General features: G+C 40.5%; 2 protein-coding genes across 3 annotated transcripts; both read left to right on the top strand.

Annotated features, from left to right (window-relative positions):
• The first annotated feature begins 168 nt into the window (after window positions 1-168).
• tmem220 (transmembrane protein 220) lies at window positions 169-3824 on the top strand. Its single transcript, XM_079521144.1, has 6 exons — window positions 169-302; window positions 411-440; window positions 536-596; window positions 1632-1755; window positions 2810-2869; window positions 3394-3824. The coding sequence occupies exons 1-6, from the start codon at window positions 186-188 to the stop codon at window positions 3524-3526; spliced, it is 525 nt and encodes a 174-aa protein (XP_079377270.1). The 5' UTR covers window positions 169-185; the 3' UTR covers window positions 3527-3824.
• A 2681-nt stretch (window positions 3825-6505) lies between these two features.
• On the top strand, window positions 6506-15418 carry LOC306937395 (protein SCO1 homolog, mitochondrial-like). Of its 2 annotated transcripts, none has more exons than XM_079521131.1 (7): window positions 6506-6862; window positions 6987-7109; window positions 9325-9415; window positions 10095-10292; window positions 12786-12878; window positions 13541-13656; window positions 14152-15418. In XM_079521131.1, exons 1-7 carry the CDS (start codon window positions 6698-6700, stop codon window positions 14284-14286), a joined length of 921 nt encoding a protein of 306 aa, XP_079377257.1. In that variant the 5' UTR covers window positions 6506-6697; the 3' UTR covers window positions 14287-15418. The 2 variants fall into 2 exon arrangements, with proteins under 2 accessions (XP_079377257.1, XP_079377256.1); XM_079521130.1 differs by having other exon boundaries at window positions 6509-6862; window positions 6984-7109; window positions 14152-15417.
• The last annotated feature ends 430 nt before the right edge of the window (window positions 15419-15848 follow it).

The following is a 15848-nucleotide window of genomic DNA, read 5'->3' as shown; positions in this document are numbered from 1 at the left end:
TGAAGTTTCCCAGCTGCAGTTTGCCAAAGCCGGACGAATCTGCCCTATGAAATCTGACAGTCACAGCGAGCCAGGGAAGTGTCGAGTCTGTACTTTCTTTATTTACACATTTTACATAGACTTGTCTGAAGTTGTTTAACTTTATGTAAAGGTTGTCATACGTCGTGTGCAGCAGTTACAGTACAATGGACCATATTAGCGACAAGGAGGATCAGGATCACACCAAAACATACTATTTTCTTTTGTGGAAAGTCTGCAATATTTGCATGTCTTTCTTCTTCGCTTTAGCAACGTATGTACAGGTGAGCTGTACGTGTTATCTTTGATCAAAATATAAGTCCATAATAAGTAGGCTAAGTCAGATATGTCAATTGACAATTACGTAACTAAATATCTGATTTATTTTTTAGATAAATGACCCCGATGCAGGGTGGTGGATGGTAGGATACACCTCATTTATTATTTATTATAGTACTTATTGGTAATCATTGGTTTAGTGACTTTAGTCATGAATGATATACATTTTGTGTTGCAGGTTGGATATGCTGTTCCTGCAATCCTGTGTTTATGTATTGGCATCAAACCTCACGTGACAGGTGAGGTGAGGGTTTAAAATAAATGTTACTTAAAGTAAATTAGGTCTCTGTTAAAAGACAACCTCAATACAGTTTGCTAACTTAGCTATAGTATGCCCTGGCCTCTGTATTCCTAGTTTCCAATTGAGCCATTTAACTTATTTACTAGCTAGCAATACTGTCATCTTGATCTTAAAAACCTTTCTTTTTACACAGGCTTTCCCATAGATACATACATACATAGCCTGTTTATTGTTTATGTGGTGTTATGTTATTTTATTTATTGTCCGTTCAATGATTTAAACAATGTTTTTTTTTTTGTTGATTTATCCCACAAACTACCTCTATTGTACTGTATTTTATATGCAATGTAAAGCACTTTGATTGATTGATTGATTGATTGATTGAAGAATTTATTAACAGTTTGCAGAATTACAGTACATTTCAAGCACAAACTCAATACAAAGGCTGTTAACTGTGAGTGGACGACCCAATTAAGCATTACACTTGTTTCCAATAGGGTCCACCATGTTCAAATCATCAAAACATTTAGAGACGTACAAATAGACACTTCTATAGACAGAACAGGAATTCATCATAAAGGAGGTAAAAAGGGAAAAGAAACATATACAGTGAGGGGGAAAAAAAGGGGTGGGCGGTGGGGGGGATTTTGTGAATTTTGTTCTGAAAAGCGCTCTATAAATAAAGTTTATTATTATTATTATTGATCTTGTGTCTATTCTGACAGTAGACCTACAGCTTTAGTAAACTAAGACTCAACAATGTCCTAATAATTTAGTGCCTAAACAATTAAAACATGAACCACTTAACCAATACTTGACGATCAAGGATTTATACTATATATATTAGTTATTATCATTATGCTATTTCTTTTATTTTTTGACAAATGTTCGCCCAAAATATAGGGATGCTATGGGTCGTGTGGTTATAGGCTATGTGATGAACATGTATTATTATAATGTGTGTGTTATAATAATATGATATATACACTGTTGATTTGATCTCTTCTTGATATCTGTTTTCATTATACTCCAGAATCATTTACGTGGAGGAGTATTGCTGACCTCCATTTGATCATTTCGAGTGCAGTTGTTGGCATGTTGGGATGGACCCTTTACAAAGAGAGGATTACAAACATCTTCCAAGAAGAAGAAGGGAGGTAAAAAGGTCTTTCAGCACTTCCATAAACAAAAACTACAATTATATAGCAAACACAACACTGTTGTTAGGCTCTAAAGTAGTCTCTCAAGCTAAACAACCCTTCCAGAAAGTCTACAGAAAGTCTGTGTCTACTACCTATCTCTGCCTTGCAAGAGTTGCGACAGGAAGCTGTCATACGTTTGTCATTTGTGTCTACGAAAATATATCTTGTGTCTACAAAATATCATATGTTTTAGAATGTCCATTTCTGCTAAGCAGCAAGATAAGATTATCTTTGGATAATTGGATTTTTACAGTAGGAATTATTAAGGGGAAACGGTAGTGTATTGTAGGGGGGAGACATCTGCTTTATTTTCTACTCTTTTTAAGCATTTCTGAAGTACAGAGTACAGATTGTCAGGTGGTGAACATAGTGTGAGCCGGCATTCTGTCTCAAGGGACTATGATGCTCTATTGCCTAAAGAGTTTTTCAACATTTGAGTATCAGCACCATCCATATGTGAGGTTCCTGCATTATTTGGTAGAGGTTTGGGTTTACCTATCTTTATTTAAAAAAGAAGAAAAAAATGGAACCAGCTTTTGTAATTTGAAATGAACACTGAGGATTTTACCTATGTTCACTAATGATGCGCAGCCTGTGTAGCTAGTTCAGGTGACTAGTCTCATGCACTTTACCTGATCAGAGCGGCTATTTAAACTTCTCTGCCTAGTGCCTACCTGCTCATTCCTGGCTTCCCTCCTGCTGTGCGGACGTGCATCACTGCTGCTGCCTCCCTCCCTGCCTCACTTGCTGTGCTAACCTGCTCATGAAGTTTTTGCAAATCCCACCGCCTCCCCAGCATCCACCTGTAGGCTCTGTTTCTAGATTCCCCTGCATGGGGTCTTAATTAATTCCTTGTAATTCTATTTGGCTTATAACTTACTTAACTAAAATGTTAATGTTACAAGGAATGAATAGGGACAGAGCCCTGACGCCAATCTATGCTTCATATCTATGCTCAATTATGCTCAATAAATTAATTCTAAGAGTTGTCTGACTGAATTTTCCCCAGAGAGTTTTCTGGTCTCATGTTGACAGTCATCTGGCTCCTTCTGTGTCGCCACTCTGGAAGGTAAGATGATTTTATGACAGCAACACACGTTCAAATTCAACGGGTGCTCGAACAAAAGAGGCAAACTAAAAAGCTGCGCTGCACACTGTTTTGAAAGCTCCCAAAAAAACATGTGTGGCCTTCGTCAGGTATACCTGACAGGTCTGTGGTATACCTGACGAAGGCCACAGAGGCCGAAACGTTGTAGCTTTCAAAACGGTGTGCAGACTTCCTCCTTCTTTACAAATGGATACAAACCCATTACAACCGGGAAAGCATCTGTGTCATTTTAGGTTTTTGTGTTGGCTATTCAAACACAGCAGATATAAAAGCTCACAGTGCAGAGCTTGTACATCTGCTATTTTTGAACATTTGTGAAAACTCTTGAAAGTGTGAGAACTACTGATGTGGAAGACATTTGTAGAATCTGCAGCCTCAGGTCTTAATGGGTTACACTACATATTTTACTGTGTGCTTCCAATCCTGTGAAATGTTATTTACAATCTCTTTTCTTTTTTCTATTTTGCTGTACAATTGTTCCTCAGGAGTCCTATAGGTACACTCAGAGTATCAACCGCTGTGGCCATCACTGTATTCCCCTTCGTGGCTTGGATTTACTATTACATCAACAAGGAGCTGAGAGCCAACTGGCCATCCCATTGCAAAACTGCCATTTAGATTTTAGATAAGAATACCATATATTCCAGACTTGTTTAAGCCAGTCAAAGTACTGGCCAATGTTATTGCACTTTGAAAAGGAATCTCTCAAATGGCTTGTGAAACATTCCTGCAACAATTGTGATGCTTGGTAGAGTAGATATACTCCTTTTCATCATGAATCATAAAAATGGAAATTGTGTCTTTAATTGCATCAAGTTGTCATCATAATTGCACTGAAATTGCCCCTGTGTGTGTGTGTGTGTGTGTGTGTGTGTGTGTGTGTGTGTGTGTGTGTGTGTTCATACTAAGCAACAGCACTATCAGTGGCCACAGTTACATGCACAAAATGTATTCAGAATGAATGACTTCATTCCGAACAGAGATTCATACTCAACTGTTTACATGGAATTTGAATAAAGGTATTCCTCATTCCTCATGTGTTTACATGCATGCTCATTCCGAATAACTTTGGACATGCGCAGTAAGTGGTTTGGGGTGTAACCTGCTCAAGACAAGTTTGACATTTGAGTTGACAGGGAAGTGAAGTGAATGTAGATGGACGCACGACAGCGTATCCTGGCTACTGCCATTTGTATTGACATTTTGTTTTTAGTTAAGCAGCAATTTGAACAGCTATTTTTTTTACTTCAGGCTAAAAAAAAGAGTCGGGTGAAACGTCACCAGTTATTGCGTTTAGCCGCGACAAACTTTCCCCGGCAAGTTGCGCCTCTTCCCCCACCGCCAAGAAAGAGCAGGAGAGAATGGATGAAAGTCCGAAGCCAAGACTGGTGGGAGCGTATAGTTCTTTTAGAATATACAGACGCCGAATGGAAAAATGACTTTCGGATGAAACGTGCGTCTTTTGTCAGACTCTGCACACTAATGGAGAGATATATGGCCCCTGACGAGGTTACGGTCAGAGCGCCCATTCCTCTAATGATGCGAGTGGCCATAGTGCTTTATAAATTAGGGAGCTGTGGGGAATACAGGCTAGTAGCAAATCAATTCGGCATACACAAAAGCACAGTCCATAAATTCACATACATGTTTTGCAAGGGGATTGGGTGGGCCGATTCGACAACTTGCCCGTGTCCCAAATGAGGAGGAGGCCATGCGGAGCGGTTCCAGGCAGCACACCGCATTCCCCAAATTATGGGGATTATAGATGGGACACACATCCCTATCCTCCCTCCCTCAGATGGGTACAAGCTGTGGTTGATGACAGGTGCTGGTAGGTAACCTCTCATAATCATTTAATAGGCTATAGGCCCAAAATAATTTGGAATGAAACTAACTATATACTGTATGTACCATGACGTTACACACAATAGCCTATAGGCTCTAAATATAACCAATGATATAATAGCCTATACATTTCCATCCCAACAACACATTCCCATATAGCCTAACATTTACAGCAGCAGTCAGTTGTCACAGCGGCCTGGCCGTCAGAACACTAAAATACATTAGCAGCATTTGGAAAATAAAATATAACTGCGGTGACCGCAGTCCATCTCAGAACATACAGATAGCTGTCACCCTCGTAATCTTCCTCCTCCTCAACAACCTCGTCAACGCTATAGTAGCCTAGGCTAGGCCTACTACTAAATGATGTAGGCTGGCCTATTCTTTTTATTTTATTTTATTTGGGCCCACCAAAGATATGAGATATTCGTTTCTGCTATAAACAACCTGCAGTTGACAGAATCGAATGGGCATTGCTCCCCGTGCGTAATTCGCGCTCCGCAGCACCCTTATTTCCCGCAAACACGCATATAAATTAGATGTGTGTGTGTGTGTGTGTGTGTGTGTGCGTGCGTGCATAGTAAGCAAGCGTGTGTGTGCGTCCGTCTATGATAGTGTTACCAGCTATGATTAATGCTATGATGTTAAAGCAGGACAATGTAACTTTCCTCTTCTACCCCGGATTTGAACCTGGTTTCCTGCGCAAGTGCAGAAATGTTACTAGTTATGTGTCCACACACATTTTGTTTAAACTAAACATTATTCTGGAAATTTGGATTGAACAATGAGAATTGTCCTCTCTGTTCGATCCTCCAGTGCTCCAGTCCAGTGTCAGCTTGTATTATTGTGCCCATGTGCTGCTGTTTCTCTTCCTGTTTATGTTTAACGTCACAGCATGGACATGCGCAAAATAATTCATGTATTCCAAACGGGGAAGCGTTCGGAATAAGGTGTTTATATGGTAGCTCTATACCGATGCAAACGGTATATACCACCCCTTCAGACCCGAATGAAAATTCATTCGGAATGGGATATTCTATTCCAATTGAGGTGTTTACATGAGCATTTTTATTCTCATGACTGGAATGAATCCATTCATTCCGAATGAATGTCTGCATGTAAATGTGGCCAGTGTGTCAAATCAGCACAATTATACAGGTTGATTGATATCACCTTGTAGTTGTAGGACTTGTGTACATATTTCTTCCTTGATTAGGTTGTTTGGACCATGATTTGCAGAAGTTTGAAAGGCTATATGCTGGGCATTTGAAGAACTACCATATTTATTTTTGTCAAATGATGAAGTAAATTTAGTATACAAATAAATACATGTTCCATAATAAATCATCCAGCATGTGACAATAAATATAGCGCCTTGTGTGTGTGTGTGTGTGTGTGTGTGTGTGTGTTGCATTACAGTACAGTATAACGTCGGTAGATGTCAGTATGTTCATACTTCATACTATAATCAAAACGAAGACACCGGCGTACGCGACATCCGGTTATGGATCCCATTGCCTGGGAGGACTGTCACGCTGTGATTGGCTAATCGTTTGTGAGCTATTACCACTGACAAGGAGGAAACACTTTAAAAAGTAAGTCATTTTTGTGTAGTGTAAATTAAACGTGCTTAGTACATCATTAATTACAAAATCAATATTGGTCTAATAGTTGTTTAAAGGGCAATAGTTTTGGTTAATGGTCGCCTAACAACTGACCAGCCAATCACAGCGCGGCTGTCCCCCCCGGGGTATGGGCTCTAAACTGCCATTTACTACCCGGCCTGGGAGCGGTGTGTTATCACAGCGTCCTGAATGACACAACGTTGTTAGATTGATAAAATCTGACTCCAGGTCTTCCGGTCTGCAGTTCGGCGGTGTGTAAACTTGTTATTATACTTCCTTGTGTCTGTGCATTGGACCGTACAAACAGAGCTGCAGCAGCATGAGCATAGCTGCGACTTGTTCTGTTCACAACATGTCGTGTCTGCTGCTGCTGTCGCATCGCAGCGTGTTGCTGTCGAAATGTCCCCATTATGGACAACTACAGAGACTGACACACAGTCACAGTGCTGCTTCACCACGGAGGACAGTCCACTGGCTGCTACCGGTAGGTCACTGTCATTCCCACGGCATGATGATGGAGGCTGCATGAGGGTTACATCACATGTCTGTCTAACGTGGTTTATTTCTTCTCTATGACATGTCCACAATGTTTCATTCATACCCAGCAGGTTAAAGAGTGCTGCCATAGGACTCGGAGGACAACAACACGATGGTTGTTGCCTGAATTAACCTCAACCAGAGCGTTTTCCTCCCTCCCACCACCGCCCTCTGGTGGTGTCAAAAAGTTGGGGGTAAGTACCATAGCTGTGAGTCAGTGTGTCTGTCTGTCTGTTTGATTGATTTATAACAGTTTGCAGAATTACAGTACATTTCAAGTACAACTCAATAGAAAAACTGTTAACTGTGAGTGGACGACAAAGCATTACACTTGTTTACAATAGGGCCCACCATTTTCAATTCATCAAAATGTCAGTTTGTCACACACATAGGCATTAGGCAGGGTAATTTTAAACGAACACCGATGGTTTTACTATGTACTGTACTGTCAGTGTCATCTCACAGCATAGCCCCTCTCGGAACCCTCGTAAAAGGTTTCTGACATTTGGATGTTTACCTTTTACGGAGGGTCCCTTCTCAGTTGTCGCCCGCAACATGGCGATTCTGGGATACACACGGACTTGGCCTCGCATATGTTCTTGCTGCGCTATTTGAGTGGTGGTTATATGTCTCTAAAGAAGCATATAAGAGCTATAGGAGACAACGGAGACAACCGAACCCCCCGCGAACGGTGCAGAAGCCGTTAAGTATTTTTAATCTTTGTCAGACCGTTTTGGCAGCTCTGAAAAACATCCTGCATGTATGCGGTCGGCCAATCAGAGGCAGTAACAGCTAGCCAGCCACCGCTCGGGAGGCGGGACATGGGAAGTGAGGAAGGGAGAATTTCAGAGCTGCCAAAACGGTCTGACAAAGATTAAAAATACGTAACGGCTTCTGCACCGTTCGCGGGGGGTTCGGTTGTCTCCATTGTCTACTATAGCTCTTATATGCTTCTTTAGAGACATATAACCACCACTCAAATAGCGCAGCAAGAACATATGCGAGGCCAAGTCCGTGTGTATCCCAGAATCGCCATGTTGCGGGCGACAACTGAGAAGGGACCCTCCGTAAAAGGTAAACATCCAAATGTCAGAAACCTTTTACGAGGGTTCCGAGAGGGGCTACTCACAGCAGGACAGCATGCTTTCTTCTAGATTCTAGAATCTAGTCTACATGGTTGGGTGCTTGATTTCCTTTATATACTAAATAACAAACCTGTAATGGGTGTATGTCCTTGACGAAAGGCGTTAATTTGGTTGACCATTTATTGAATCAACAAATGTGTAAAATGAGGTTGTCTGTGACTGTGTACAATCGTACATGTAGAGAGCATAGATAGATCTAGCCAACAATTTGCAACTCTAGATTTTTTTTATAATGGGATGAATCTAGAGTTGCAATACCCTCCATTGACTCCCCACTCATCCAATTTGCGTTTGCGGTCTGCTTGTCTTAAACAACGTTAAACTCACCAACATTGCAGCTGTAGTCCAAGCTTGAATTATCCTCTTTCAATCTGCCGAGCTTGTTTTTCATAAAAATCCCCCATAGACATGTTATGAGCTACTTTCTGTCAAGAAATTCTGTGCAGGTGATTCTTTTTGTGCTGGAGTTTGGAAGCACTCGTTGTAAGTCACTGAACGGCCCTGTGTACCACCTGTTTAGAATTTGCACATAATGCAGGAGGCAGCAGCGCGACCCGTTAAAGAAAACGAGTGCTTCCAAACTGCAACACTTAGAAAAAGAATCACCTGCAGAGGATGTCTTGACAGAAAGTAGCTCATAACGTGTCTACGGGGGATTTTTATGAAAAACAAGCTCGGCAGATTGAAAGAGGATAATTCAAGCTTGGACTACAGCTGCAATGTTGGTGAGTTTAACGTTGTTTAAGACAAGCAGATCGCAAACGCAAATTGGATGAGTGGGGAGTCAATGGAGGGTATTGCAACTCTAGATTCATCCCATTATAAAAAAATCTAGAGTTGCAAATTGCGGCTAAAATAGATCAGCCTTTTCAGGTTGGTGACGTTGAGAACTGAACATTATAATGTTGAATGATTTCACAATGACTATGTACGTGCTAGTAGTTGTGTCATGTAAGGGTTATATCTACAGAATTCAAGAAAAAAACAAAATGACTCCGAATCAACTGGTAGAATCAACTACCAAATGTTTGTTAGACTACATCACTACAACAACCGTTAGCTGTTCTAGAATGACTTAAATCTCCCTAAATCTTACCACTGACAAATTACCCCATTATAATAATAATAATAAAATACACTAAACAAGCAAACCCACTGGTAAGTGGAAACTAACTGAAACCGAATTAAATAAGAATGACAAAATCAAATAAAGAATAGAAAACTACAATAACGCTGAACTACTTTCTGGTCATCTCTTCCACAGCCTGTGACGTGGAAATCATTAGCATTGACGATGGCAATCGGAGGGGCTCTCCTCGGAGGAATGAAGTACTTCAAGAAAGAGAAGGAAGAATGTAAGAGCATTTCAACTGTCACCATCCGATAGATTAGTTGGATCATACCAGCGGCGGTGGCTCAGGGGTAGAGTGGCTGGATGGTAACCGCAAGGTTGCCAGTTCGAACCCGGGCTCCCCCAGAGTTAGTGTCGAAGTGTCCTTGAGCAAGACACTGAACCCCTAATTGCTCCTAATGTGCTGGTTTGTGCCTTGCATGGTTTCCGCCGCCATCGGTGTATGAATGTGTGTGTGAATGGGTGAATGTAATGCACAATCTATGTAAAGCACCTTGGATAAAGGCGCTATATAAATGCACCATTTTACCAGTGATTAGAGTTGTGTTAAACACAGAAGTAAAAAAAAAAGTGGGTGAAATTAGTTTTTGAGCAAGTTGTATCGTTTTGTTATTTCCATAGAAAAACGGAAAGGGAAGAATGAAGGGGTGCAAGGGGCAAGAGAGATCAATCAAAGATCTGTATACTGAAGAAAAATGTATAGTAGTGTACATGATATACTGTGGACATTATTGAGGTGCTAAAAAAAGACAAGAGTCAGTGCTTGGTACATGGGATTAAGGTGCAAAATGTGTTGTAAACTTGAATAATACAAGGTCCTACCTTGAATAATACAAGCTATAACATTTTGAAGAATGTTACTCTATAATGAAACCAGTAATGATTGTGTTTTTGTTTTGCAGTGATTGAAAAGCAGAGGACCAAGTCAATGGGAAAGCCGTTGCTCGGGGGTCCATTCTCCCTCATCGATCAAGACAATAAACCCCAAAAGAACGAAGACTTCTTTGGCCAGTGGGTCCTGATCTATTTTGGATTCACACACTGCCCGGACATCTGCCCAGACGAGATAGAGAAAATGATCGAAGCGGTGGATGAGATAGGTAACGTAATATATTGTCTCTGTCGGGTTGAAACCTCATATGTACTTTTTGTGATTCAAATTTAAAAGTAGCAGATTGACAAGCTCAAACTAGCTTGGGCATCTGCTACCTTTGATGCTTTTGTGTGACGCTGTAGTATGATCAAGTAGAGTGTTAATTTATGAAAAAAACACAAAGTTAGAATATGGCGATAAGAACCCGACCGCAACAATGTCATTAACAATGCAGAGGCAGATTATTTATTTTTGATGAAGGAAGGCAGTTTGCACATTATTGTACATATTTTTGTTCAGCACCTGTATCATTTTTTTGAGATTTGCGTGCTTCCTGATTGGACTTAAGTTTATTTCCAGATTATTTATTTCTACCACAAAGAGGCCGTATCCACAGAAAGTGTTTTCTTTTGCGCAGCAGAGCACTTTGGATAACGTCCCATAATTCAAAAACTGTTATTTTTTTCAGGATTCAAATTCAAAAGTATCATATCTACAAGCTCAAAAAGTAGCACTTTTGATGCTTGTGTGACGCTGATCGAGTAGGGCAGTGGTCCCCAAATTTGATTGGCCGTGCACCCCCTGTTACCTCCTGACCTAGCTGACGCACCCCCCAGTGCTAAGTCTCGTCAGTATTTGGCTGAAAATGATACATTTTGATTGTAAAGTTGGCCGAGTGGCCAAGGCTCCAAAAAGTGACAGAATCCAGCAATACCTTTTAGGGTGTTTTATTTCTCCCCGATACAGGTTATTCACAGTGGAAAGGCCTCGAACAAAACAAAACACTAAAGACTACATAAAAAGAACACTTGAAAACAAATTAGGGAAACAAACCCAGACTTGAGAAACTGTGTAGGATATAAACCCTGCAATGGCAGGCCCCCTGGCAGGCCCCCTGGGTGTTACCTTCTGGTTGTCTCAAGCCAAACTGAACTAACTCACTGCCCCTGTAGCCTCCCTCTTATACTAGGCAAGACTATACCAAGGAACAGTTCTGTAATTGGTAACCCACTTAACTCAACATCTGGCTAACCATGGCCCATGAGTTAACTTACACAATTACCTACTTTAACTAAACCAATTCGAATACATTTCAGATACATTACACAACATCAAGATAAATAGAAAACATAACATAAGAGCTCTTGTAAACCAGACAGACACCCCCTCCTGCTCTTTAGCACTTGGTACCTTCCTCCACTCAGTCAAGAGGATCACCTGTACTGCAGGAGAGCCAGGTGCCAACCAATCATAATTAAACCCAAATGACACCAAACATATACTGTGACAATATTTGCAAAGTACATACTTGTTCTCTTTTACAATTCACTGTGAGCTACAATAATAAAAATATGCACTCATGTCCAATTGTCCATTAACACAGTCTTCCAAGCCGGCCGGCAAAGTTAGGGATGCAACTGTGTAATTTAGGTATGAGCATTGTTCTCCATCAATGTATGTTTATAGGGCACGGGTTGCCCCGTGACAATGATGATGGCAAATAATCACAGAATGTCACTGCACTGAGAGACATGCAGCTGCTGTATACTCCTGCAGCTGCTCTATCTCCTTACAATAGTGGTTTACCGGATTTTGCCGTTTGTGCTAAATAACACCATAAAACCGGCATTACCCTTTTCATGTCACGCACCCCCTAGAAGGTGTTCGCGCACCACAGTTTGGGAACCCCTGAAGTAGGGCAATAATGTACGGTAAAAACACAAAAAGTTAGAATATGGAGGTTTCTGCCAAACAGCAGCAATATCTTTAACAACGCAGAGCAGATGTATATTTTAACCACAGAAATGTTTTTGTTTTTGAGCAGAAGAGCACTTTGTATATCATGGCTATACATGCACCTCTGCTCAGTGCTTGTGGACGTGTCTCTCCAAGCCTCAGCATAGGAAAGTGACTTTGATGAGGGGCGCTCTCCCAAAAGTTTAACTGTTTTCTTCAAATAGGCACTCAGAGCGTCCAAATAACATAAGCACAGAGTGCTGAAACGTGATGCTACTGTGGCTTTATGATAGAAATGCATGGCAAAAAGGCGCTGGGAGCTCAAAAGATGCTTTGTGTGGACACAGTCCGTTAACAGCCATTAAAGCATCTGTGTCATTTTCGATTTTAGCCATGGCTGTTCAAAAATAGCAGATATACAAGCTTGTGCATCTGCTATGTGAAACACAGTGGGTCAGGGGGGGTCCCTGGTCAGGGAGGTCCTCCCCAAAGTTTGGAATACTACCGGTACTGATTTAGAAGGATTCTGTAGAATCAGCCTCAGCCCTTAATGGGTTATGCTCTATATTAAGCTATTCTTTACTTCACCATAAAGAATTTAGAAGAAAATGTTAATAATGCAGAATATAAATGTAAACATTCTTTATTTTTTTGGAGAAGATTTGCCCATGGGGATTCCAGGCTTAATGTTGTTAATATCAATTAAATATGCCATTGTCTCATCAAATGTCCTGCTCTTGTGTTTTTCCTTTCTTTTCCACAGATGGAATCAAATCTCTGCCTGACATAACACCTATTCTCATCACCATTGATCCAGACAGAGACACACCAGAAGCTATGGCTGCTTATGTAAAAGGTACCGCTACAAGCTAAGAACGTCCACAATGAGCCTCCTGGCTGTGTGTTTTAAGTGTTCTCGAGCAAGACACTGATTGCTCCTGATGAGCAAGTTGGTGCCTTTCATGGTTTCCTTTCATATAACACACACACACACACACACACACACACACACACACATATACACGCACACACACAGAGGGAGAGCAGCATGGATTGTGCAAGCCATCCAGATTCCAGTGCACATGAATGCATCCTATAATGTACACAGAAGGGCACATTATGGAGTCATGCATTCAGTTACACTGATGTACACGTTATCCATACAGCATCACAGGTTCCATGTATTCATTCAGCAGCTTTGAGTCTTAACCCATTGAAACTTGGAATGCATCTGTGTAATTTTAGATTTGAACTAAAACATTATTTTATACTTTGGCTATTAAAAAATCGTGAACATTTGTTTAAATCTTTGAATATACTGTATATATTTTTAAAGCAAGCATTTTAACTCTCGAGGTCCCTGGAACTAAAACATTTTTGAGAATCCATATATAAATCCATATAATATTGGGGGTGCTTGATATGATCAAGTTTGAAAACCACTGATATAGCAACAGTTTTTCAGAAAACTATTTTTAACCTGATAGGTTAACACATACCACTGTTGTTTCCCCCCAGAATTCTCCCCAAAGCTCATAGGCCTGACAGGGTCCCAGGCACAGGTGGATCAGGTCTCCAGAGCGTACAGGGTATATTACAGTCAAGGACCAAAGGATGAGGACAACGACTACATTGTGAGTTGTCCGCTTTCACTCTCAATCTAGTGTACCTATTTTGGGCTATTTCATATTTGCAAAAATGTATTTAAAAAACAACATACATTACAAATAAATTCACAATACAGTGGGCGCCCAGCCACACACTGTAGTATGATCAAGTATGGTGTTAATGTACGAAATAACAATGTTCTTAAAATACGGAGATAACTGCCCGACAGCAACGATATGTAAGGGGTTTTGGTCGTCGTCGTCCCCCCCTCCCAATTAAATAATTCTAGGCTGTAGTGATATCACATATGCATATCCATGTATGTGTTATTATCAGTTATCACTGTTGTGATATCAACAGATGTTCAGTTGAAGATGCATACATTACACAGGCATAGAATACACAATATGGTGGTTATACTGTACATGTCTGTAAATACAGTAGCATAAATGGACACGTTGTGAACTCGGCGACATAGAAGTTAAGTATTAATCTCCCTTTTTTTGGGGGGTCACCTGCAGGTGGATCACACGATCATCATGTACCTTGTGGACCCAGACGGAGAGTTTGTGGAGTATTTTGGACAGAACAAGAAAAGCAGCGAGATCGCCAGCTCCATAGCTTCATTCATGAGAAAATACAAGAAGGCCAAGTAAGCCCCTGCACAGCACTGCCACGAGCCAGTCAGTGAAGGACTTCTGTCACCACTTGTGTGCGCTCTTCTTCAAAGGAATTGAAGGGACTTCAACGCTGCCATTCTACGTGGCATCCCTTACTGTATTTATTAATGTATAAATGAAGATGTCTGCAGTAACTTGCCCACATGTGCAGAAAGCAGCGGCGCACACAATATCGCCGTTTCTGTGATAACGCGCTTGGATGTTTTCATCTGATGTGCCTTTTTAAAAAGAACCTCAGATAAAATGTATTTGTGTAAAAAAGATGTAACCTTAGGAAGGTTGAAAGTGTGGTTATTATTTGACTTTGATTAGTGGCCGATGCACTGATCTAGGATAATATACAATGTACTGTATATTTGTGGTACACACTAAACAATGTGTCTGGGATAGATCCAGTACACAGTAAAGTCGTCAGTGTTCTGTGTATAAATATAACCAAATTCAAAGAATACAGGTCCATTTGATTGGTTAAAATAATATTGAACCAATGAAAAACATTAAAAAGCACTTCGGACAAACCTCTTAACTCCATTGTACCCTCAAACCGTCTGCTAAAGCAGCTGCCGCCACCACCTCTCTCCCTCTCATGCAAGTAATTGACAATATATAAAGTCACAATACCAACTTTGATGAGGCAGTATTGCTTTGTTTTAAATATAAGGTTTACTTAATTTCCAGATTTTTTTTATTTTTATTTTTCATTTCCTGAAAAATGAACATTGGAGTTACTGTAGGTGGTTTCTTCCCAACAGCAGAGATTTGTATACTGTCAGGGAGTTACCAGTGGATTCATTTACACAGAGGATTTTACTGTAGTTGAAAAGTTAACATCCCAAACTATTTTTTACAAGCTGATTTAAGCTGGCAAATAAAATTTGTTTTAGTTTGAAAAATGTTTATGGTTTTGGATGTTTTTGGTTGAGCACAAATTTTGATCTTGGTTCTGGCAGCCTGTCCATGTGTGTGGACATCTCTGTTCCATCTGTAGAGAGCACTTAACTTTACCAGTTTTATTTTGATTTGAAAAGAGTCAAATTATGGCAAAGGCTCTGTGATCAAAGGATGAGCCTTATGACTCTCCTTCAGTAGACACCGACCACAAACATTTAAAACTTCTCCATGACCCCTTGCACACCACCTCCAATATTGTCATCCCCTTGAATCGAACATACTTCTATTCCTGCATTTTGTCAGATTTGTTAAAAACAGATTTTTTTAAAATCTCATCAGAATCTTTGTGCCTAATAGGCTAACCTCATTCTGGGAATCAATTTGATGAAGAAAATCACACCTGTGTGAAGTGAGGGCTGCTCTTATCATCATACATCATCTCATTCTGGCAAATCACAATTTGCATCCTCACTTTTGTCTTCAATACACTCAAATCTGGGCATTCAATGTTTGTGTAATACACAACCCCTCAAAGCTGGACATAGGAGGGGCTATATATAAAGAGAGGGCATTTAGATTGTCCTGTCCTGTAAGTCACACTCCAATGTACAATGTGAGTAACTCTTTAAAAATCAGTCATTCTGGTC

The sequence above is a fragment of the Electrona antarctica genome (assembly GCF_951216825.1).
Source record: "Electrona antarctica genome assembly, chromosome: 14".
Classification (NCBI taxonomy): Eukaryota; Metazoa; Chordata; class Actinopteri; order Myctophiformes; family Myctophidae; genus Electrona; species Electrona antarctica.
This window is presented reverse-complemented; position numbering and strand designations above follow the sequence as displayed.